Source organism: Equus caballus, chromosome 8 (assembly GCF_041296265.1).
Source record: "Equus caballus isolate H_3958 breed thoroughbred chromosome 8, TB-T2T, whole genome shotgun sequence".
NCBI classification, from domain to species: Eukaryota; Metazoa; Chordata; class Mammalia; order Perissodactyla; family Equidae; genus Equus; species Equus caballus.
The window spans coordinates 83,992,265-84,018,439 of record NC_091691.1 but is presented as its reverse complement, the minus strand read 5'-3'; the positions used below and the strand labels follow the sequence as shown (position 1 = coordinate 84,018,439).

Below are 26,175 nucleotides of genomic sequence, written 5' to 3'. Positions count from 1 at the left end.
AGAAAGGAAAGACTACTCTATCAATCTAATAGAAGGGGCAAGAAGAGAGGAAAAACCCCAGCTAGTTAAGCAATAGAAAAAGATATAGTGGGCAAACATTAATGAAGAGAAAGTGAATGTAACCACTGACAAAGCCACAAGCACCATGGGGGATTCTGACACAACTGTGGTGGTTGGATAGAACAGGCAGGAAAAAGGAGCGATGGAAACGGCTAATTCGAACACCACAGGCTTGATCTAATGGACATAGAAAGAACTCTATACCCAACAAAGACAGAATACACATTCTTTTCAGAGGCAAAAAGAACATTTACAAAAAATGGCCAAACCTCCAAGGAAGTTTCAAATATCTCATTATCAATATTCCACAGACAATATTCTCTGACCAAAATGCAATAAAATTAGAAATCAGTAAGAAATGATAGGCAAAAACCCTTCCACACTCTTAGAAACTATAGAGTACATTCTAAGTCAGTCATAAGGAGAGAAATAAATCATTATGGAAATTACCAAACATTTATAACTGAGTGACAATAAAGGCCAGGTGTCTACACTAAGTTGGTAATTACCTAAATACATACACTCTTACTGAAAGAAATGGCACTACTAATGATAAAAGTGGAAACGAGGCTCTTTTATAAATAGAAAAGGGAGATCTATCTTTGTGGCAAATCTACCTGGATTTATGATGCTAAACCATTTTCAACAGTAATTAATAAGAACTAACAGTGTTTCAGTGAAGGCAGAAGATCAATAAGTCACAGAAATATTTGAAAAGACTTCAGAATGATCACGTCCAAAGTCCTCTGCTATTTGAATATTCTAACAAATTCTTGAATTTGTTCCTTATGATGTAGAACAGAAAATACTATTCTAACAACTTACTGTGACTGAATATATCCAAGGGTATCTATGGTGGTAAGGCAGCTGTTTGTTAAGTTACATAAAAAGTAGCTGGCTGACTGCTTTAGCCCAAGTATTATTGGGCACTTTGCATTAAACAGCACCAAAGGAGCCGAATGAATCCAACAACCAACCAAAGGGATGTCAGGTATCAAGGTGCGTTTGCATTGTGTTATCTTTAAATACATGCACTTACCTTTATAATTCAATGTAATTTGAATTGAATCAGGTTAAAGCCATGAAATTAGTATTTTAAATATATCTACTGGCCTTAGTTCAGCACTCGATATAACAAACTTTACTTCCTTTTGCTCCTCCAGTTTTTGAGACAGTCCTAAATTTGCAGTGTTCTGCTGATCCCAGTACATTTCCTGTAATTCCAAATTCCACCTTTGCACTCATATGATCAGCAATAAAAGACGCCGATGAGTGTGGCCCCATGCTACAGACTCCTCACAGGGGTTTGCACCAACTGTCCGCTACTGTGGAATGACAGCAGGATCCTCATTCTTCCTTATGAACAGTGTGCGGATATGTTTTAAGAGGGCACTACATCTAAGGCAGAACTGATTCTTTTCCCATCTGGCATAGACGAGGGAACCATGAGAAAGTTAGTGGGTCAGCAGAGGTAAAGATTCTTAACCTGCTAGCTCCATAAGTTAGCTAGAACCTCACCCAAACTTTCATGTATTTTTAGAGCAGGAAGAGATTCAGAATGCAGTTTAAATTTGTTAGCATGCATTTATTACCCTTGGCCTAAAGAAGTGACAAAATTCTACAAATACAGGGCTTAGTTTGCATCATATAAAAAGCACGAGAAGACATTTTGATTGTTAGACTCTCAACCCATCCTTTTATAAAGGAGAAAAGAAAACTTTCAGTTTTGCTACTATTAGCAAACCATTTTCTTTTATTTTCTAGCGAAACCCTATGAAAAGGCAAATGCAGCTGTCCCTTGCCTGGAAGTTTCAGTAAGGAGGAGATGGGAGTGATCTTAACGCACTCAATTACACCAGGCCCTCGGCACCAAGGTAAGCAGTAATATACAAGAAATGTGTGTTTAGATGGAACCAAAATATTACACCAAAGAGTGAGAACGTGAGAATACTGACCGGACCAGTAATAGCTGGGTTCTGCAGTCTTGGATCTTCCCACTGAGTGATTTTGCTATCTGAAAATAAATGTTTAAAAAAAAAAAAAAATCAGGATATTAGTTCAAATCTATTCTCTGTCAAAAATGTTTTAGAATTATTTCTGGATTCTTCAAAAGCTGTCCAGTCCCCCACCCTGGCCCCAAAGATAACAACTTAGTATTTCAGGGTTAGAATTATTTTCTATATGGCAAACCCTCCACATACTGTTTAGTTAAAAACACTCAATCGAAAATGCACCACTAAAGTAAAACCATCTATTCACACTGTTTTAGGCAAGCAATCTGCCGAAATTTCAATTATAAACCCGTTCTTTCAAGGGTTTATAAGTTGATCTTGATTTTCATTTAATTGACAAGAGGCATAAAAAGTCTTAGTCCCCCCCCAAAAGTTAACCACACATGATTTTTCTCATTTCAAATATTTTTTTCTTTGCTTACGGAGTTGAAAAACTTCTTTCAAGAATCCTACATGTGTCATTCATAGGCATACAAAAATCAAAGCAGCTAAGGCAGTCCAGAAAATAACAACCAGATTTAGCAGAGGAAGATTCCAGAGAAAGGTTTTCCTTTTGGCCAAGTTGGCAAAGAGTGGTTTTCTTTCCTCCAAATGAGTCAATCCCAATAAGACTGATGGATGCCACCTCTAACCACTACTTCAGTGGTTTAGGTGACCACACACAACAGCTGCCCTGAATCACTTGGGAGTTGTGACTGTGCATTATTAAAAAGACCTTATGGATTTGTGTGTGTGTGTCTGTGTGGTGGGGGGGATGGATTCATGGAAGATAAGGGGTGGGCAGACTGGGGGAGGATGGGTTCTCTGGAGTTTTAGGAAATCTAAGTTGGTAAAAAGAAAAAAGAAAAAAGAAAGAAAGAAAGAAAATTACTTGTTTAAGAACATTGATTCTGTTTATTTCCTGCATACTCTCTAAAGCGGACTGATAAGAGTAACTAATAAATTCAGTTTTAGTGACCATAACCAGGAAATTTTCCAAGTCTGGTATTATAATCATTTTCATGAAAGCAGAGGTAAAGTCTTAAAATAAAGCTACCAAAGCACATGAGGATTCTAGATTCATGCTGGCAGAAAACTTACATGAAAAGTTCCAACTGTTTTAGAGAACCTTGATGAGAGAGCAAAGGCATTTTTGGGGTCCCTTACCTTGAAAACAGAAGACTTTGGAAAGTAAAAGTTGCTAGTGTGATGGAGAACAAGAGAAAAGAAAGCCAAATAAAAGAGACAGAATACAACTTAGTAAAAACTGCCTTGGACTATAATTGTACCAAAGAAGAAAATAAATTAATTACTACCCACACACAAGGATTCCCAAATCTTCAGTCCAGATCTGAACTTCGAGCCCCATCCTTGACACCTGCGCCTGGATCTCCCACAGTGACCTCAAACCCAACTCTACCAAAAACGAACCCACTATCTTCCAACACCCCAAACTGTCCATCCATCCTATTCCCAATGGACAGTATCACAATCCAGTCACGAGTCAGATCCGGAACCTGGCCACACCCTCCATCACCATTCACCTCTGGTGGTCACCAAACTGTCCCCACCTCTCACCAATAAGGCTACGTCTGGAGCACTCGTCTTTGCCCCAGACTACTGCCTGGGTTTCCCTGGCCTCGGTCTCACTCACTCCTGTTCAAAACTTCCTTTACAGCTCTGCCAAAAGGATCTTTCTAAAGAACAACTTTGACCACTGTCACTCCCCTCTGGAAAGTCCCTCAGGAGCCCCTCCTGCCTGCAGAAGGACCCAAGCACCGACATCCGGCAGACTCCCTTTGACCTGATCGTGTGTCATGCTGGCCTCCTCTGCACACTGGCCATTTGCAACCCCACCACATTTCTCTGAATGCGACACAATCTGCACAGTTTGATCCACCTGCACAAGTCTTCACCATCCTGGGATCGCGCCTCACTGGCCATGCCTGGCTGAATGTTACTCATCATTTGGGATCCACCTGAAAAGTAACCCATTCTGCAAGGCCCTCTCACAGCCTGCTCCCACCCCTGGCACCCAACCACTTAGCAAGAAAGTGGCAGTCTTGGCCTCTGCTGCTTCTATGTAACAACCGGTGCATTCCCCTAACACAACACTAAAGATACCTCCCGGTACTGCCTACCAGAAGGCCGCCCCCCCCCCCCCCCCCCAGGGCAGGGACTGTATGTTATTCATCTCTGCAGCCCCCTACACCACTTAGCACAGCTCCCACAGCATATAATAGGAGCCTAATGAAGCTGATGGTGAAAACAAAGTCCCTTTGAAAGTCTGAGCTATCAGAACCACACAAATTTCTGTGTGGTTACAATAAAGATCAATTTTGCAGCTAATTATTGTCAATATATGAATGTATGGTAGCCAATTATCCATTTTTTCCCTAGAACTTTTGAATCTAAACTTGCTTTTTGCCTTTGAGACACTATATTTCAAAGAAAGGGACAAGAACAAAGCAGAAGAAAGACAAATTAAGTCAATTTAGCTGCTACTAACAGGTTTGGTAAATCTGTTGGCAGGAAAGACTAAAACAGGATTTTACAGCCTCACTAGAATTTTATTTTCTCTTCTGGCTTTGGATATAAGATGCCTGTGGCCAAGTACTCAGCTGCTGGGTAGATCTGGTCTCTAAGAAGAGTCACGTGATTCCTGAGAGAGGCAGAGGTTCAGTTCAAGGGCTTCCCTTAACCTTTTACACAAGGCTTGAGCCCGAGGAGCTGTCGATCAACGTCAACGAAACGAATCGAGGAGTCCAAAGAGGAGATCAGTATCCGGCAGTCAATTCTTCAGAAATTCAATCTTTAAGATGGTGGAATGTTTTTAATCTTGAAAGTGTCTAACTTCTCAAGAATTTATAAAGCAGAAAATAACCTAATAATTATTTAAAAGACACGTGCACTGCTGTCTTTGTCATTCAGTGCGCAGTCACGTATCCCCACGATGCTGGAAGACCGGGTGACTCTGAATAACTTACAAGATGATTGCTTTCATAGTGAAAAGGCCTATGTAGGGATGACCTGGTTTCTGTCCCGCAGGCAGCAAAACGAGATGCTGCATTTTGCTAGAACATCAGATGTGGGAAAACTCTTTAGAAGGAGAGGCTTGTTCGGAAGGTAAGGAAATTCTTAAGTGTTATCAGATAATTAAAGCCATTTTGGAGTGCACCTGTCAGCCCGGTAAAGCCTCTTAGAGGTGTTTGGTTCTTTTCACAGACTGGATTTTGGTGAAAAGGCATATGAATTGAACTCTGCTTCATTGATATGTGTGCCTTTATCACCTTCCATTGAGTAAATCTTGACAAATTAGGGAGAAATGGCAGAAATGTTGCACTGACAGCTAATGAGGTTCTCCTGAACGGATCTTTTCCTTACATAGGTTTTGGTCATCTAATGTACACTCTATTTGGTTAAGAGAACCTTTCAGGATGGTTGAGCAAAGGCAATTATTAATCTCCACATAAATGATCACAAACAGCACATGTTAGAGCTCAGGTCCACCAGGCTCTGCACGTGGTCTACACCATATCATCTGATTCCCAGGAGCGAACAGGAGCCTCCCACATGCTGTCCTGGCCAGAGGAATGGGCAACAGCTGACAGGAGTGCTTGGAGGGACAGTGGACTGATGAGGAACAAGGAACCGCCCAGGCATTTAGCAAGTAACTACCCTCTCCCACTGCCCAGCAAACAGGAGCTGGGCACGCCCGAGGCGGGACGCACCACCGCTGCTTCTCACCACAAGTTCTCCCCACTTTCTGACCAAGGACATCAACTTCCTAACCCCTTCACCACTGACCCGCCGTGAATCGACTTCAAGTGTCCGCTATGTATTTTACTACATCTGTGCACACCACTGGAAAACCAGTCTATGATTTTTATTATTTTTAACGTACACTAGGATGGCCCTTTGCAATAGTGTTTTTCTTGTTCTGGGGTCTTTGTGGCACATTAAGAGCATTCACAAAGGTCTCTTCAGGTTGGCCCAAACATGAGATCACCGGCCAGAACAGGGCTACAATGTTGTGTGAAACAGGGAAACGTTCTCTGTGTGTAGCAGACCGAGGTTGCATTACTGGTTAAGATCTTGTTTTAACAAAATGATTATTATTCATATCTTATCTTTGAAAACTGAAATTGTAATGTATAAGAAAACTGCAAAAGAAACTTTTTTGTTTTTAATGGGGAAAAGGGGTGAGACCCCCCTCCTATTTTAACAAACGATGCTAACAGTAAAATTATAAATAAATAGTATATTAAGGAAAAAAGTGGGGGTATACACATATTTTAAAGCATTTATGGCAGCAATTTTAGGTTCCCTGTAAAATTCTGGAAAGCAGGCAAATCAGTATTTTTGCTAGTCAAAGACAAAAACTAGGCCTACGAACCCTGAACTATCTAATTTAAACCAAAGGGTAGCTCACCCCTACTAAGACTTCTACTTGTGGTTTAATTCTGAACTGCTGGGCTTCCTGCTCAATTTACTTTTGAACGAGCCCTCAAGCTCCCACGACCAAGAGCGAAGGTGGGTCCATAATACAGAGTGACAAGCCCTCTCTGAATGAGGATTCCTCGTAGCCAACCTTCCGGGCAACTGGCTCCTGAGTGCACTTTTGATTAGTTAAAACGATGTGAGGCTGGCGAACCTGAGTGTAGACTTACTGTTCAGGAACCAAATGAAAACAAAGATCAAAATACTACCCAAGCTGCACGCATGAGCTGAACTTTAACTCTATTTGACGATTTCTTTTTAATATACATTTTTAGAAGTTTTAAGGGATACATCAATATGATCCCATGGAGAACACATCATCTCAAAAAAACCAAAAAAAAAAACCACTGGCTAAAAGCAAACCTTTATTAGTTTAACTTTTAGTTGAAATGAGAAACCACACATTTACTCATAGGTGCTGGAGCAAATATACTACAGTTTCAAGAAAAGAGCTACATATATATTAGTGTGTTGGGTGCAAGGAGACATGCTATGAATAGAAAATAAGTCAGAACGGGCATCTGCCACAAGACCTTGGAAGGCCGTGTTTACCAAACTGACATGCCGCTTCACGCACTACTCGCACATTGATTTTTGACTCAGTCATCACTTCTAATCTTATTTTCTATTACCAGAGTGTATTTATTAAAAGCACAAAAGTCAAGGGGTCATCAACCAAAAGAGATTTTTGTAATTAAAAAAATAAGTTAATAGGTCACAAGATGGAACTGGGTGAAAGCTCAATGGGCTACTTAAAGCAGATTTGGGGTGAGTGCACAGTACCGTATGAGGGCACTGACTCTCTGGTATCATTCTCTCCACATAACACCTGGCTGCCTAGATAAAGAGTAAAACGACAAAGCTTTCACTCTAATATTTGAATTCCCCTCCCCTCCCTTTACCTGCAGCACCAGTGTGTCCACAACAGTGCCTACTTACTATGATCAATGTAAAACGTTCGGCCATCCAAGTGAATTCTTTCTTCCCAACCAGGCTAGTATCAGAGGGAAAAGAGAGAGAGAATACAAACATTAGCTGGCAATTCCAAAATCAAAGGCAAAATTAAACTCTAGGACACCTTCTGACTCTTCTCTCCTAGGCTACATTTTTACATTAAGAAGAAACTACAAACATTTCAAGTTAACTCTTGCCAACATCTAGCAACACACTTGATCACAGGTTCAACAGTCTCAGATGCTTTCACTGTCTGAGGAACAGGAAACGGGCTGCTATTTCAAAAACTTCAAAGGGAAACTTCAGCATCTGTGGAACAGCTGAGTCTGGGGTTGACTAGCTCATTTAATTAAATAAATATTTACTGAGTACTAAAGCGGGGAGGAAGGTTAATATAAAAACGTTAGGAGGGGCCGCCCCTGTGGTGTAGTGGTTAAGTTCAGCATGTTCTGCTTCAGTGGCCAGGGTTCACAGGTTCGGATCCCAGGCACGGACCTACACTGCTGTGAGCCATGCTGTCATGGTGACCCACATATAAAGCGGAGGAGGATTGGCACACATGTCAGCTCATGGCTAATCTTCCTCAGCAAAAAAGAAAGTTAAGAGATAGGTGCTTTACGCACGCCATCAGGTAGTTGAACAATCTAATACTGATATTCTCTGTTATGACCTCTCACTATCAGAGCCAGGAACTAAGAGATCTGGATAATGTTTCCAAGATAAGGCTGGTATTCCCTCATTATCTGTACTGTGCCTACTTACCATCTGAAATTCAGGAATCCAATAGATCTAGAAAACACACACACTTTCACTTTCTAAACTCAATCTCCAGACACTCTCTGGGCTCTTTCCATCTAAACCCAGGAACCAAACAGATTTGGAGAGTGAGGGATATTTGCATAACCTGATGAATGAAGACTGGACCCTAACCTTTCTAGCTTCAAATTTAGCCAAAATATACCATATGCCAGGCAACAGAAAGGTTCTTACACTTGGACAAAAACCATAAACCCCCCAGCACACTTCCATTCTAAAATAGTCTTAGAGCCCCCCCACATGCCTGCTCCTGTAAGGCTTTTTTATTGGGGGGTGGGTCGAGGAGGATGCAAGGTGAAAGTTTCATTCAAAATCCCATTTGGAGTAAACAGCTCAACTCCCACTCAGGCCCCAAAAGAGAACAAACTGATAAAAAGTTAGATTTATAAGTGGTCGTCAACGAGGGAGGAAAACTTAAAATATCTGTAGACTAAGTGACTTACAGGAACCTTCTGTGATTATTTATTCCTTTTTCTCCCACTATTTTTAATATTTTTGCTCCAATGACCAAATGAGCTATATGGATGGAACTGTGTGGTTGCCGAGTTACAGAATAAATATATGCTGCTTAAACTGTCACAGGTTGAGAATGCCTCCTACACCCTAGTTACAAGGTCTGCCTTCCACTAGCAGCTAGCAATTCAGAAAGCTCTTGCACAAGTACTAGGTGTTGTATGAACTGTATGTACTACCAGAATTCAGTCATACACCCAATTCTATTAAGAAATTGCAGACCAATGGGACCCAAAAAGCCTAACGAAAGAGAAGGCCCACAGGGCTTCTCCATCAACATGGGGCAGATGAATGAATAAACATTTTCAGATTGTCCATATGTCTCCAGTGTACTCACAGGAAGAGGGCCAAGGTCATTGGGGTTTAAAGATGCCTTTGATCGCATGTGTACTGGAAATTTCAGGCGTGGATCTTCCTGTAAGAAAAATGTAAAAGGCAAAAGATGTTAAAAGTGACTCTCTGTGTGCAGTTACTGGCTCCTCCCCTTCTGGAATTGTGTGTTGTAGGAGAATAAGAATATTTAAGTAAAAGATTAACCATTTCCCTAAGACTCTGAGCAGGTGAAGAGGAAGAGGGACCCAGCAGTGATGTTACTATGGAAACCAGAATGGAGGGTGCCGGCGAAGACCAGGCTCTGCTCCACGGAGAGGGAGTGTGGACAGCGGTCTGTAAACCTCCCTCTGGATCCTGAGTTCTGGGTGAGGGCAGCGAGCCCTGCCCTCAGCACTGGAGCTTCCTGCTGCTCCCGTCCACTCTTTCTTGACCTAGAGCAGAGAATCTAAATCTGGTCTGACTGTCAAGTCATGTCCTGCCCCACAGTCAGCCAGCTTTATCATATAAAGTCATATCCCTACTATGGAACTTTTCTTACCGAGGTTCTTGACCAAGTTGTGCAGATTAGATTCTCATTTATGTCTTAATACTTAAAAGTCTGTAAAAGATTTCTCTTAAGCGATATGGTTCATAAGATACCAGAGAGAACCGACAAAAGAGAAATATGTACTCTGACATCTTGGGTCATGCTTTATAATTTACAAAGAACAGTTAGACATACGATCTTGCAAGTCCCCTGTTAGGAGGCTGGGCACATGATTTCTGCTTCTTTGGATGAGGAAGCTGAGTTTCAGAGTGAACGAGAACTTGCCCATAGGTTCTGACCCAGAGTCTGGGAGCTGCCTTTCTCTCATATAGACCCAATTAAAATGCAACTTAGAAAATTCATATTTTAAACTCCGATGATTAGGAAGCAAATGATAAAACTTACAGTAACACACTGTCAGCTAAATAAGCCTAGGATTAGGAAAAAACTCTAAAAAAAAAAACCCTTTAGAATTAACCTTAAAAAACCCCACTCTTTATTCCAATTATATTAAAACCTTTGTTGCTGTAAAATTGGTACAAACCTTGGAAAATAATAAAAATTCACTTTGTGAGTTTTGGGTATGGGGTTTCCTTTGGGGGTGATGAAAATGTTCTAAAGTTGATTAATGTGATGGTTGCACATCTTTGTTCAACAGTATAAAAATTATTCAATTGTATATTTTAAATGACTAAACTGTATGACATGAATTTTATCTCAATAGAGCTGCTAGAAAAAAATTTCCCAAGTCAACAGTATAAACTTAGTATTACTGGATTATAACAAAGTGACAGATTTTTGGAACTGGGAAGAATAAAAAAAAAAAACATCAAAAAATTAACTCAACCTTTGCTTTCTGTTAACTATAGCAAACTTTTAATTGAAGAAATAAATCACACTAGCAGTTTATGATGGGTATTGACCTTGAACCTCACTAATACATTTTTTAAAGGGTAATCAGAAGCATAAAATCAGTCTAGTATTCTGTATTATAGTGGAACACATACAGTGTACACAGATATACTAAGTAGATTTCAGATTTGCAAGGTCCCAGAAGCTGATAATCTGGTAAACATCTGTGATAGGTTAATTCTGGACAGAGGTACAATTTAGAACACCAAACTCCACAAAAGCTACCCTCCCAATGCCAACTCTGAGCTGGACCAGGTAATGCCACAGCCAAGGGGGTCCCTGGGCCCCCACAGCCACTGGCCACGCTAGGATTAGAGAAAGCCCAAGACTGCTGTGACACGGAAGAGGACAGGGGCTTCCAGACGCTCCAGGAGAGGGTAGCCATGTCTTGGAATCACACACACAGGCCACTGTGAAAAGATAAGCAGCTCTCTTGGTAAAAAGCTGGTGATTAAAAAAAAAAAACAAAAAAAAACGAAGCAGCTGAAATTAAAGAAAAGTGCCAAGGGGGTGGGGGCTGGGGGTGGGGGGCATGAAGTATAAAGTAAACTCAGTTTCACAGGTCTGCTAAAATGGCCTTGCATGGAAACCCAGAATTCATAGAATGTGAAGGCTGGAGGCCCTTACGGGTCATATTACTTTATTATACAAATCAAAATCAAAATAATGGTAGCAGCTGCCATGAATCAAGCTCTGAGGGCTAAGTCTAGTGGGCACTTCTGAACCCACCCTCCCAATGGATCCCCTGAACAACTGAGGAGGCAGGCCCCCCCAAGCTGATGGAGCAGACAGAGGGCAGCCACAGCCCAGCATGAGTCATGATAACTTTAGGGCTGACAGGAAGTTGGAATACCATGAAGTCTCAAATGATATGAATATAAATGAATAAAATATGCAAAACACAGCTGGTTGTTTTCTCCCTATTCTCAGCATAGTAAGAGCATTCTTTTTCACTATTTCACAATTATTTCAGTATTTCACAATTGCTTCCCCTCAATACAGTTGACACGGTTTTTAAACAGAAGGCAAAGATCAACATCATAAAAAAAGAAGGCTTCCTAGCAGAATCATTTAAAAATATAGAAAATATGGGAACGCTGGCTTGTTAAAAAAACAGCTGTGCTTTTCCCATCCTGGAAGACATCAACAACTGTGCCTGGGCTGCACTGAGTTTTATTAGTTTGGACCTGAGTAGAAAACAAACCTGAAACTTAATTAAGGTATAATCCTTCTTGCTACAAAAATAAGCCCATGCTTTGTTCTATAAAAGACATGAATATACTCTTTACACACATGCTTTGAGCTGCTGGCTTAGCAGAAGGAACGGGCAAGCTGAAGGCCTCTTGTAATCTCTCCTCAGTCACCTGGTGGCCTCCAGCACGCATCCATGGCCTGCCTGACCCAGGTGGGAACAACGTGACACTCACTGGATGTGGTCAGACTTAATTCCAGATAGACTGCTGGCATACTGCCTCCATTCTTTGTGTGTGTGAAAGGCTGTGTTTTATAAATAGACTTCAAAGAGAATTTTCCTCTGTTAATGTATACATGGGAAATGCTGGCCTGAATCTTTTCATGCTCCTAGTTAGTGCAGGAATCAAGAGTATATAGGGTGATGGGGAAAAGAAGACTATTTTCATTATGCTTAACCTGTCCTACCAGTTTTTCTTCCTTTTTCTATTATACTGCTCAAACCTAAGAATAGCTACGCTGTTCTCTCCCTCTGTTAAAAAACAAACAAAGCAAACCCCAAACCAACGCAAAACAGATTTTAAGGTGAAAATTATCTTTATAGTTCCCTCCGCCCCTCCATCTTTTGTCAAAACAAACAGGCAATTTGGAGGGTGCCTTCCAGGGGGAGGATTCTGCGGAGGCCTCTGTTTGGCAGGGAGAACGCAGCTGTGTCAGCACATCTGAGTTTAGTGAAGAAGGGTAGTAACTTGCGGAATTTCCAGTTGTTACCTTAAGGATTTTCGACAGCAGCAGCAGCAACAAAATGTTGTCTTAACAAATTAAAATTTTAAACTAGTAAATGAGTCAAGAAGAAGTATCTGTAGAAAGGGACAACTGGAAATTCAAACTGCGTTTCATTCAGCAACGATGCAGGCAATAAATAAAGCTGGTGCTATTTAAAATAAAATTTGCCCAGCTGCAATTACACTGCAGTTGTGGCGTGAAAGGCTGCGAAAAGGTTAGGGGATTTGATTACTAAGCTAGTTCAAATTACTAAAATCATAGCTTATGTTGGCAAGCCACAGTGGCTCCATACACTAATCCATCTACTTTTATAATATTTACCCCCTATTTCTGGAGCTCCCATTTCTGGCTGAAGATCTGAAATCACAGCAATGCTGTAATAAGTAGAAATGCGGACACTAGCAAGGCAGCCACAGGTTCTATGTCAAGGCGCAAAAAGGACCTAAAAACCAATCTCTATTACTCCATTTTCCAAAGAGCTGTCTATCTCTTACTCTCAACTTGCCCACAAACCTGTAATATTATCTTCAGACTAAAAGGTAAGTCAAACAAAGACCTCAGAAGAGGTTAAGAGTTTACCAAATGTGTGTCACTGGATCTAAATGATAAATTCTCTTAGCAGGCTATTCCTTTACTTCAACACAGGAATAACTTGTAGAATGTCCCTCACTAAGGTGTTTGGAAATGTGGGGGGCATTTCTGGTTATCACTGTGATGGGGGTGGGGGGAGGAATGGTGCCTATTAGCATTCAGTGGCAGGAGCTCAGGATGTTAAATGTCCTACAATAAAAGGCACAGTCCTGCAGAGAATGTCCTTGTGGAAACATGTTGCACCATGATCCACAGGTGTTTGGAGAGAGAGCCCTCTAGGCCACCTAGTCCAATTCTTAAGAGACTGAATTGACATGACACCATGGGCAAAGCGTAAATGACAGTCTTGGTCACTTTGGTCCAAGCCTCCTCCTTAACACAATACTGCTGTTCTATCAACTGGACACACTTGGTGTCTTCACTAGAAATGGGAATTTAAAGCATGTGTTCACTGCTGGTCCAAACCAAAGAGCTAGGACCAATGACAATCGCCAAAAGTCAATGAGCTTTCACAGAGTATCAGTGCTAAGCAAGCAGCACAGCTGCTGAAAGGACTGAGTGAAACTCTGTACCCAGACAATTGGATGGGGGATATAAGGGACAGGAAGAAAGACCTTCTGCAGTATCCGAAATAGAAACAAGAGAACCAATTTCAGTTTAATCATAGGTCTAGAGATCACAGAGTAGAAAAATACCACTGACTTTTAAAAGAACTATACACTGTGTTATATAAGCCACCGCTGATTCAGCTCAAGAAATGAAGAACCAACAGAGGAACATAAAGATAAGCATATGCACCTCTGACTAACCTCATCTCGCCCAAGTTAATGCAACACACAGGTTCCTTTTCATGTATGATTCAGGGGCACACAGAAGAGTGGCATGATAAGAGAAACCAATTTTGACAAAATGTTCACAAAAAAGAGCTATCAAATTTACAACTAAAGTCTTTCAGTATATCTCCTAACCCACAATTAAAGATATGAAATGTAGCACAGAAGTGTGTAAAATGCTAATCTGATGAGAATACTAAAAACTAAAAGGACAAATCAAATAAAAAGGGGTAATGTCAATAAAAACGCAAAAAGAAACTGAAAAAAATTCTTCGGAAAAAAAGATGAAAATTCCTAATAAAATGACAGCACCATGAGATGTGAAGCAGTAACACGAAATCCTAGCAACATGGAGAACCACCTTTTTTCCAAATATGGTAAATTGTCAAAACCAGAGCTTGCCAGGAGTGCTATGAAGAAAACGCATCCCCTCGGCACCAATACCAGATGGCCATAAGCCTGTACCTATAAGTCACCCAGTGCCACCAGCCCATACATGCAGAGTCTAGATGTGGGCTGAGGAGACCCTCTGGGGACACATGTCCGCGTCAGAAATTTCTCTACAAGAACAATGAATACTGAGGAAGGAAATAAGGAATTAATGCCAGACCTCATGATGAAAACGGAGCCAAATAAAAGCAGCAACCTTACCCATGTTGTAGTCTTTGTATTATGGTCAATGAAGAAGGGCCGGCCGTTTGGCGCTATCCTCATTTCCCAGCCGGGTGGCAGGAAGCTCTGAGTGACTTTGTGTTGTGGTTTGGGGGAGTTGTAAGGTGATGGCTGTGGGGACTGTGGATTGGAAAGGGTGTCTTTCACAGCCCGACGGATGGGTGAGTCCTTGGCACCCTAAGGAATAATAATGAGCATTAGAACTCTTACCATGTGCTATACCAGATGTGTCAAAATGTACCTGGGTTATCAGGCAATGCTCCTCCTTTGGAGAGGGACAAGGGGGAAGTGCCTAAAACACCTGTTTCTGTCATTCTTTTACTTCTAAATCAATCTAGTTTTAAAGTTTTTCTGTTGGTTAAGGAAACAACATTAAGTACTTATAATCACCATCCTTTGATAGCTACTCAGTACATACCAAAAATATTCTTTTATCGTGAGCATCATGGATGGAGATTTTACAGAGGGTGGAGAAATACATGCCCCTGCTCTGAATGAGCTCACAGTCTAATGAAGAATAGATTGGCAATTTTTAGAGCACACAAAGAAATACCTTATCAACGGAGACAAGCACCTGGAATTGCATAGCTGTTACCCATGACATTTATATCACAGCCAGGAAGAGATACTATCCATTCCCACTTCTAGCATCTGAAACCCAGGGCATGGGGAAACCCACAGCTATCTCTAAGACACAGTCACATTTAGAACTTCAGACATTTACTCTCTGGCTTCTCTAACTCTCTGACATTTATAACGTTAAGGGATGGCACTAAAGCCACACACACACGAGAGAGCACAAGCAAATGCCCAGCAATGATTTAGAGATGCAGATACGCATCAGAAACACGTATGCTCATACAATGAAAGACCCTACAGTCAAAAGGAAAAAAATGATCAAAGCAACAGCTATGTTTTAAAACTCAATATAAGCATTGGTATTTGAAGGAGTTATTATGCAAGCCTAATGAGGTAGCAGGCAATAAGGAGCAAAACACAACAAGAATGGAGAAAGTTCTGAAAAGAGATGCCCATGTCCAGCACAAGTCACCATGGCCTCAGCCAAATGAGAATGAGAATCAGGTGAGAGAGTCCAGGGATGTGAACTGGGCGGAACAGAGAAGCACGCAGTAAGTCTGCACAAGAACACCCTTCACCACGAACACACGACTGATCAGAGAGAGCAAGGTGGCGGCAAGACTGAAGTCCAAGTTAAGAGAGAAGAGAGAATGAGAAGTCACAGGACAGATGTGACCCCAGTTAGATGAGGTAGCCTTCTCACCTCCAGAGGGGCAGATAAAGTTACAGTTGGCGAACTGAGGCTACGAGGCCGGCGGATCTGAGGCTCGATTAGATGGTTGTTACTGTTTGTGGCGGATCCAGATGCACCATCTTCTGCAAGCTATTTTGGAGGCAAAAACAAGTTAGCTTCATATGAGGATCTCCTTGTGTGTGTGTGATTAGGAGTGTGGACCCAAACAACAACACAGCCAGCAATAATAAGAGGTCTGGCCTATTTAAAGCATGGAGGAAATGATTAAACATAATAATGGGGGCAAGGATGGGGAAATGCATTCAAAGGAAATAAAAATGAATCACTAGCCTGGCATAAAAACCAGCCTCAGAAAAAAGAGGGGGTTGGCAGAGAAGCTACTGTAACAGGCTCTTAATTCGGAAATATCTTTCATGTCACATTTTAAAAATGTACCTAGGGATAGACTGATTTGGGGATCAAATTCTTCCTTAGGCAAATATAATACCTAAAGTAACGCATTTTCTTTGTGAGAAAAACTTTCTTTAACATGAGTTCTTCAGAACAATATGTAAACATCAGAAAACGAGGCTCATGTGCATTTCAGCTTCTAGTGCCTGTGATTTTAAGCTGTATGGCGATCTGCGTACCTGCATGATAGGTCGAGTCCAAGTTGTGGTTCGATTGTTATGATTGACATAGTATGTACGTCCCTTAGCATCTTTTCTTTCTTCCCAGCCTGAAGGTAGGCCCGGCGTGGTATGTACATAGGCCACTGACGGCTGTTTGCGTAAGAAATCATCATTATTTAATATCTTGCATTTGTTTACTGATCAGTTTAATAAAGTAATGTACACCCAGAGAATTATTTGTTCTAGACAAAGTTAGTTAATTTTATTTGTACCAAAAACATTAGTGTCTGGAAAACAGCAACAGATTTCCAATAGCTTCAAATCTACTATGAAATAAACCCTGCACAGCTATGGGGTCCAAAGTCTTACAGAAGTCAGTTCTAAAGCCCTGAAGGCTTAAACACAAAGGGTTTTGGCTAACGTGATCGTAAGGAAAGAGAAAAATATGTAAAATTTAGTAACTAAAATAGATACTAAGTTTTACTATCAAACCACATAGAAAAAGTTATTTCAAACTGTCAAATGTTACCATCTATAAGAGGAAGGCTCTGAATATTTTTTCCCTCAATATGGCTGCCACAGGGATGCTCTTCTAGCTTATTCTTAAATTCTTTATCAGCTTATGGCCTGTGCATTACAGCTTTCAGGGGGGAAAAAACCCCAGTCTTTTCTCTAGAAGACCTGCATTCATACCAGTAGCACATAATCAAGAGGACAGACCAGGACATCTCAACTGCCCCAGCTCAGGAAGTCGCCTGGCAATCTGAGGTCAGAATTCCCAAAGACCCTGATAACTGAGGCTGTATTTACCCCGTCCACACATAGGAACTTTGTCTCTTTAAAGGATGAATGAAGCACAGGCAGTTTCTGGGTTTGGAGACACGTCCAGTATAGAGTGACTATACTTGGCTGGTCCAAATCAGAGCACAAAAGGATTCCTGAGACACTTCTGCTTGTAAGCAGCAGTCTGGGTGGAGTAGCAAGGATGTTTCAATGACTCATGCAGGCAGGAGATGGACGTTTGAGGTCAGTGCTATCCTCCGAAGTTCTGGAGGTACGGATGCTGCATGTAAGACTTGTAACTGGGAAAAGGGTGCTACTCTAAGAGTGGGGGACTCCGAAACAAGAAGCCAAACATCAGGAACAATCTCTTACATGAGGTTACAAAAGGAAGCACTTCTTTTTGGATACCCGTCTTCCCTAATTAGGATCTTCTGAACCTCCAGATGTTTGACCAGGTATAGTTGTCTCGTTATTAGGCTGAGGATGTAAATGTCTCAGCCAAACTTCCCTGGGCTCATGCCATCTTTCTTGGTCACTACCAACAACGTGCCTTGGCAAAGAGTGTCACAGGTGGAGGGTCCGCCAGTTCCCTGTAGAACCCTGATTTGGAAAGCATGACCAAGGATGCTGCCACGTAAAATTTGGGGGACTTCAGTTGACAAGGCTCAATATTCTACTTCATGAGCTCAACAGCACATTCCAGAGGAAAACTAATTGAGGTCATGCAGGAACTGCCTCAATGGTTATTTCTAAAACATGGTTACCAGGCAAGATTATGTGTAAAAGAACCTTTCTGTGAAAACTGCAGCAACTATTTCCTTGATATTTTTCCAGATAAAGTCCCAAAGGTCCCATATTGGTAATTCTAAGACTCTGATTGTATCGTGTCCTGGATTTAGGTGTGGGGGTACAACAAGAGCGGAAGAAACACCAAGATGCAGACTTGATTTTTCAGCGAGCATCAAAGACAGATGAACCTGTCTACAGCTGGAAGCTCCTTCCTTCCTCGGTCTCGAGCTGCGGCACCAACACAAAGGAGCTATTTCCAGGCTACTTTTCACCCGGGCCCTAGAAAAATGGACTCTGCTGAACTAAGTTAGAACCCAAGTTGTAACCTAAATTACTGGTCAAGCCCTGTTTTTGGCAAAGTATGTGCTATCAAGCTTTGACCTACTGTTGTTTATATGATGACCATTGATGTTTTGGCTAAATGGAATTTGCTGCTGCTTCTCCTCCCTGTTGAGTTTTCTGGGAGAGGTAATTAGATTTGCCCTCAGAAAACTCCGTTCTAGAAACCTTAAGGATAGTTTTACAGTTAGAGCATGTTTGGAAAGGAAATTTATGAGAAGACTGATAAACTAGAATAACTTAGAAATGTCATGGATAATCTCAGAATTGAATTCGAAATCTGCATGGCTTCCAGCAACCAGGTTACCTTCATAGATCCACATTAATAGGACTGATCAGTTTATGGAAAACTAGGAGTGTGGTAGAGAACACTGAATTTGATTAAAATGTTCATTCTACCTTCTATTAAGAATTGAGTTGGCAACCTATAATCTAGTTGCATTTATGTGAGATGGTGTTATTAAAATGTTTCTTCATAGATTTCTTTCCAAATGACAGTGGAGAACAACCTGTGCTGATGATTGCATTCGTGACTCAAAACACTGCCTCCCACCACGCACGGCTGGGGAGGAGGCAGCACCAGGCTTCCAGAGACAGACCACAGAAGTGGCCCAGCTCTGGAGCCAAACGCAGATTCTACTGTGTGTGCATGTGTGTGTGTGTTCGTGCACATGTACGTTGAACACTACCCTCAAACAAGTTAATTAATCAAAAGATAAGCTAAAAACTGCTAGTCAACTTAACATTTCACAGCTTTTCATCTGAATATGCTACTGCATTTCACAATGCCAAATAGCCATTTAACTTCACAGTGGCTCCATCTATTTCATTAAATGAACTCAATTATCTTTAAACTGTAAAAGTTTCAGTATGCTTTTTTTTGAAGGTTTTTTTTTTAAATTAAGATTATGATAGATTACAACCTTGTGAGATTTCAGTTGTACATTATTGTTAGTCATGTTGTGGGTACACCACTTCCCCCTTTGTGCCCTCAATATGCTTTTAAAGATGATAAACAGTTTGGCACTATCATAGATTCTCCAAGAATCGCTTAAACCCTGCCACACTGTTACCTCAGCATATTTTTAGGCAATATACAGCAAAGACCAAAGGACTGTGCTGTGCCGTCCCTCTCATTTTATCTGACAGAGAGGGCTCTTGCTTAGCCAGCTGGAAAGTGACACCAGCATGTATGTATCTGTTGTAAATCAAAGGGCTGTGGCTCCGCAGGCGGGAATTGGGGCTTGTTCGTTATACTACACAAATAAAAGCACTACCATGGAAAGAGAGCTATCTGAGGATGCGGGGGAGAGGGAGGTTGAATGCTCATCAATGTGGGCAAGTTATATAAATTGTGGTGCATTCATATCACTGAATATTACATAATTATTAACATGTCCCAGAGGAATGACTGTGAGTGAAAAAGATCAAGGTGTACGTAATAAGTATGTCAGATCCCACTTTCCTATGAGTGTGTGTATGTGCACACACACATGTGTTAGTGAAAGCACAGAGGAAGGAGTGAGACGATGTATCCCAGGGTTGCTCCAGGACGAGATGGTGGACTTCAGTGTGGGGTGGACATGGAGAGGGGCATGAGAGTGTGTAGAGGAGGAGAAAAAACATGGTAGGAGACGGAACTGGAAAAGAGAGAATAAAGGGCACTCATGACAAGGGGTGGTGAGGGTGGAAAAGAAACACATGCGACACTTTCAAACCTACCTATATGTCCATCGCAGCCATAAAACAAGTTGGCTTATTGTAGGTTGAAAGATTACCAGGTACATAGAAAGCATGAGAGGAGGTAAAACACTTAAGAACCACCATTACTCAGTCTTTAAAAATAAAAAATAAAACCAAACTCCTCTATCTTTAATTCATTGGTAGGGGACGGGAGAGTACTGGCAAGAAGGAAAGGGCAGTGGCGAGGTCCACAGGGGTCTCACTCAGATGGATCATTTTGTCCTGCCAGGTCACTCTCACCACAGAACCCGTACTACCCTAATTCCATTTATCCCGTCATTTCATATCACAGCCATCACAACACTCCAATACTAACAGCAGGTCCCAAGGCCAATAAATGCAAAAATGGACGACAGAGGATACTCATACAGAGGATACTTATAGCACTGAATTCTACTAAAATTATTTCATGAAATGACTGTGCCTCCCTCCCTCACAGCCCTTCTCCCATAGAAATTTCTAGTGCACAGTAGGAAACATGCTAGTTTATTTGGAATTTTTTGAATTCTACTGGAGGCTGAACCTAGCCCACCCAACACCCGACTTTCACAGGAATTGCTGCAGCTCAATATCTTAAACTAGGCTGATTTTCGCTAATTGCCAATTTGATGTTCCTGTGTACAATGCTGAGCATTAAATTCTAACTATAACTAAATTGTTCCTTTAAATTATCAACATCCTGCAGAAAATCAGCAATCGGATATGTATTTAAAGGTATTCTCAAGTAATAAGCAGTTATAACATACATAACAAAGCTGAAACAATAAGGAATAGTCTTGAAATAGCTATAGCAGCTCAAAGCAGAACCTATAAGCTGGCCCGGTTTAGGGATCAAGTAAAAAACAGGCAATTAAGATACACAGTCAAACCCAAGTTACCCACAAACACAAGTACTAGAAATTGTTTAAAGTAATGAATAATAACATATACTTGGCTTAGAGAAACACCATTTTTTCTAGACCTTTTCAACTTCTTAAATATGTTCCCCCCTTTTTCCCCTTGAAGTCTATGAAGACTTGATCATTCCTGTGAGTAGAGGCCCTGGTAGCAGAGCAAGGTCACTGATTCGTGCTCATGACAGAGAAAATATAACCCAGTGTTTAAAATGTGGTACAGGAAACGCACGAGCGAGGCTGGCCCTGTGCACAACTCAGAATCCACATGCACAACTGCATGCAATTCCTGGGCCTTCCCTGATTCTCTTCCAACCAAATTAATTTACCCAAGTATTGTCTCAAATAGGAAAAGCTTATCAGAAGTACAAATACTAAAAGGCAAAAATACATTCTAATTGGTCAAATTGAATGTACTTAACCAAAGCTTGACAGTATTCCTAATAAAACTATGAGACTGAAAGTGCTCAGTTTTCATCAGTACGTTTGAACAATCAGTTTAAAATAAGAAACATATGCAATATTTAAACCAATTCACGGTTTTGCCATTAATGTCTGATCAAGAGTTTCATTACCGTTGGCTCCTCACCACCCGAGACAGTTGATGAACGTGCTCTCCTAGCTGGGGCACTGGGCTGTTAAATAATAATTTACATCAGTGAAATGCACTTGGGGTGGCCACCCACTGCTTACTGATTCAGGGATCATTGCTGTTGCAGCCAGCAAGGCAGGTGACATGAATCAGAATCCTTGAAATCCACCCTGTCCAAATAAAGCTGAGCAACCACTGACGACCAGAAGAAAAAGAGGCATGTGATTACCCTCCCACCCGGGATTTTGGTAAACAATGAATTCACAACTTCAATAATGTGAGATGTCTTATCCAAAAAAAAAACTTGAAAATCACTACGGTTTCACCCCTGCTGTTAAATAATTAGCAGATTCTTATATCTGCCAAACTAAAAAATCAAGTAAGAGGCCACTGGTGATCAGTGAGTTGACCGCTTCATAGAATATAAGAGGGAGGAATCATCAGTTTCCAGGAAAGCGAGCTCTTTGGCAAATAAAATTGAAACTGATTTTGAAAAGGAGAGAAAGTGCCATTAAGTCATCAAGCAAAATTACAGAATCATTAGATTGAGGAGGATCCCACCACACAGCTGATTGTTCTGTTTTTTGGGGGGAGGCCCGTACTGAAACCATCTCAGAAAGGACACTCTTGTCAAGCCTCTTATCAACTAGCCCATTCGAAGTAAGCCACAACTGAATCTATTATTTTGATTGCTCAGTTGACTACTGTACTTCATTAATTCATCTAAACACAGAGAAAAGGCTAGGCAAAAAATATCCTTTCAACCGAGCAAAAATGTACATCATAGGCAAGACTCTGTGATTTCAAAAACTGTAAGTATAGCTTTTTTTCCTTACATGTCACACGTAATAAAGTATTAGTGCTAAAAATGATCAAAGATTTGTAGTACTAAAACAAGTGGTCAAGGTTCAACATCAAATTGAACATCTAAAAACCACATAATATTTTCTTCTCCAAAGAGGAAACAAATTTACATAAAGTTTCTTATTTTCAATGCGTACACCAAACTTCTCCCAAGGCATTTCTGGTCTGCCTTCCAATTTGAAGGTTCATTTTTATATATGTCCTATATTATTAAACACCTCTCACACTTCCATATTTGTTGCTAGTTATGAAAACTGTGAGAGTGGGAACAAATTATAGCTAATTCCTTAGTCAGGAGAGCTGCCTTTAAGAGAAGGTACAGAGACTTTGTGGGTTAAGAGTTTAAACCATCAGTAATGGAAAGGAATACACACTGACAACCCAGAAGAGTTCTTCCTGTTTAAAGGGATTCAATATGTTCTTAAGATACAAGTCACCAGAGCACAGCTTTAGCGACTAAATGAAGCTAAAAAAAAAAAAATGGCATTATTAACGTATGCTTTTAGTGAAGTAGTTAAACTCAAGTAAGCACATCAGAATTGGTATTAATTTGGGTGGACAACCAAAGCGATAAAGTTTTTAGCATTTCAGAGACTTTGGTGGCAATAACTCTTTATATTGGAAGTCCACTTTCCTTGGGCTAATTTTTAGGAAATTTTAAGTCTCATTTACACGGTGAATGGATTTGCACAGGAAAAACTCTTCCTCAGTAGCCCAGATGATTTTTCACAAAAGCCAAAAGAGCGAAGTGATGACCGGAAATGAACGTGGGTTACCGGGGGGAGATGAGCCTGCTCCGCAACCGCGTCAGTGACACTGCACGACCTCAACCTCGAGGAGGGCTCTCTTTGCTGAAGGAGAGGAAAGGACATGAAGCATCAAGAAAACGTATTCTTAGAAACAAGCTTCACTGGCTCCAAAAATGTATCACTCAAACCTATTCACCACCCTTTGATATTACAAGTTAATTAAATGAAACACCATCTTTTCAGAGTAGAGAGAGAATAATCCTTTAAGGAGGCAAGAAATCTTCCATTTTCACTCTTTACTGTTTTAAGCAGACTGGGATTCTGATTGGTCCTTAGTTAGAAATAACAGCAAAAATAAGAGGAGGCGGCCAAAACAGGAAGGGAGACTCAACACGCCACTGAAACACTCCAGTGCTGCTCTAAGAACGGAAATAAGCCTGAAGTCTCGTGGTCTGCTTTGAGATGCAAACTCTGGGTAAATCTAGTGCGATGTGAAGAGAGGAAGAAATACTGACATATGGTTATTACACATTATTGAATATTATTACCATTGACAAAGAGTCAGTTGGATTCTATGCCCAGAGGAACTCAAACATAATTTTGTGCTACTTCTGAAGGGTCAGGTATTTATAATTTTTGCTTCTGAATGGAGTTGAAGTCATACAAAAGAGGAATGAGGGCAAATAATGAGGCTAATCTAAAGAAATCTAGTGTGGAATGTATAATGTTCCTCTCACTTGTTTGTTATTAATCTATATGGTTTTACATAAAAGCTTAACAGATCCACTCAGAGAACAGGAGCAGGTCACACGCACAAAAGCCAGGGGTCTAATCAGTCCCTATGGGACAAGTTTATAGCATTTACTCATTGTTAATATTGTGCAATGATAAGTAAAACAGGATACGGTCAAAGAAAGACTCTGTAGTGGCGATGGGGTGCTATTCATGTCTTTCCACAATGGTCAGCACACAGGATTCATTCTTGAGTAAAAGTTCATGATACTGTCCTTGACTACAGAGTGACCCTGACAAGCAAAACTGGAGACGAGTCCCCTGTTCTTCTCTTTCTTAGGCACTCTTATTTAATAGTTCAACCAGATTCAAAACGGTATTAAAATAATACTGACACTTGCACTTATATCAAAGATATTTTATGTGCCTTGACTAATTAAATGCAGGAGCTCCCATTACAAATAACCAGGGATGCTAGCTTAATATTAATGCTGAAGAAAATCATGATTTTTCACCCGGTAGACTAAAGGTGTACAACTGTCACGGTTCTTGCAGTATTTACTTCCTTTTATAGGTTTTAAATATATGGCTTCATTGCTTATGTTGCTTCTATAGCAATAGTTTACCAATTCAAATACCCCATAATATGCAGACTCTTTTCCTGCCCCTTTAGTACTAAATTTTCATCTCAGTGGTATTTCTCTTTCTGAAAAACATTTGCAGAATTTTAACATAAAATCACATTAACTGAGTATTGTATGAGTAACTGCAACTCATACAATCTGGGTCAATGGTGTCTTTTTAAATAAAAACACCATTAACTGAAGGAGTAACAGTTTTGTGAGTACTTACCTGCTTTTACATTTTATGCAGTCCTCCTATCCATTTTCATTTGATAGGGTTTTAATAATGACTATTTTTCTAGAGTGCCATTTCCAGTGGAGTGAGTACCATCATTTACTATATTACATCAAGTTCAAATTCTCAAGCAACACTGAAACTGCATTTGTTCTCAAATTTATACACAAGCAGGAACTTTCTATGGGCTTTTTCTGCATAGTTTTGTATTGTCAAACATGGAGGTCTTCATGGCTGATTCTGCTGCTTCTCATCGGGGCTTAGGCCCATCTGAAGCTTCTAGAAAGAGCCTTCCTGACGGTTGAGAACCCAAATTCAAATGTTACCCTGAGGTCAGTGTCATAATTTCACAACTTTCTCAAGGATTCGTCATCTGGGACTTAGTAGGTGTCGTCTATCTCCCATTCCACCCTTGTCTTGGATGGGTCCCTTAAACATCCTGCCTTCACCTGTGAGATGAGAACGATAAGGCATGCAGACTATGACTTAAGAGGACTGATTAGGAGGCCCAGCGTCTCCTAGGCCCCAGTGTAAAGTACCACCTTTGTGATGATGGCACTATTTATGAGGCTTTGGCTGGGAAAAGAAATCCTACAAGGTTAAAGCTGATAATTATAGAAGTCAAGGACTCTTATTCTTTTGAGTTCTTTATAAATCAAGAAAAGATTCTCACCTGCTTCGGCTAATTTTGCTACAGTCATGCTTCTCCTAGGGAAGGAGGAACTTTGGAAAATGGCAGACTTATCTGGCAGCTGGAAGACCCTTGGTCATTATTTACATACAAGTTTCACTTAAAGCAACAAAAAATGATAAGATATTTGCTCAACTACTCATTCCAACAAGACTATTACTTACAATCAAAGAGCCGAACTGCTCCCCGTTGGAATCTGGAGTGATCTGAAGCCTTCTGCTCAGTTCCTCAGACAGCTCCTGAGGGCTGGTCCGAGACACTGGGGAGGCTGGCGGTGGGGGCAGTGACAGACTGAGGGAGTCTCCAGTGATATTCACTTCTTCTGAAATGGTCTCCCAAGGCTGTCAAGGAACGAGATGCTGCAGTAAACACTAGGAACGAGGGATCCTCTCTTGCCCTCTCCAACAACAATAACCATTAGGGTAACTGCAACTGACCTCTACTGAGCACTCAGGAGGCACACAGTCTTCTCAATAACCACGAGGAAGATGTGCCTACTACCCTAATTAACACAGGAGGAAACTGAGGCACAGACAGTAACCTGCCCAAGGTAACAGAGCTAAGAAGTGGCAGGGCTAGG

At 40.9% G+C, this 26,175-nt stretch overlaps 1 protein-coding gene across 47 annotated transcripts in view; it reads right to left on the bottom strand.

Moving 5' to 3' along the window:
- Positions 1-26,175, bottom strand: part of NEDD4L (NEDD4 like E3 ubiquitin protein ligase) — a 342,466-nt gene that overhangs the window by 39,049 nt on the left and 277,242 nt on the right. For 13 of the 47 annotated variants that reach the window (XM_070275748.1, XM_070275751.1, XM_001488537.7 and 10 more), the window contains 9 exons: positions 25,760-25,936; positions 23,342-23,416; positions 21,685-21,744; positions 16,581-16,712; positions 15,961-16,080; positions 14,658-14,855; positions 9,172-9,249; positions 7,491-7,545; positions 2,016-2,074 (listed from right to left, as the gene is read on the bottom strand). In XM_070275748.1, the coding sequence (XP_070131849.1) occupies positions 2,016-2,074; positions 7,491-7,545; positions 9,172-9,249; positions 14,658-14,855; positions 15,961-16,080; positions 16,581-16,712; positions 21,685-21,744; positions 23,342-23,416; positions 25,760-25,936 (954 nt within the window). Of the gene's footprint in view, positions 1-2,015; positions 2,075-7,334; positions 7,389-7,490; positions 7,546-9,171; positions 9,250-14,657; positions 14,856-15,960; positions 16,081-16,580; positions 16,713-21,684; positions 21,745-23,341; positions 23,417-25,759; positions 25,937-26,175 lie in introns of all 47 variants that reach the window. The other 34 variants (XM_070275775.1, XM_070275752.1, XM_070275754.1 and 31 more) reach the window with 8 other exon arrangements.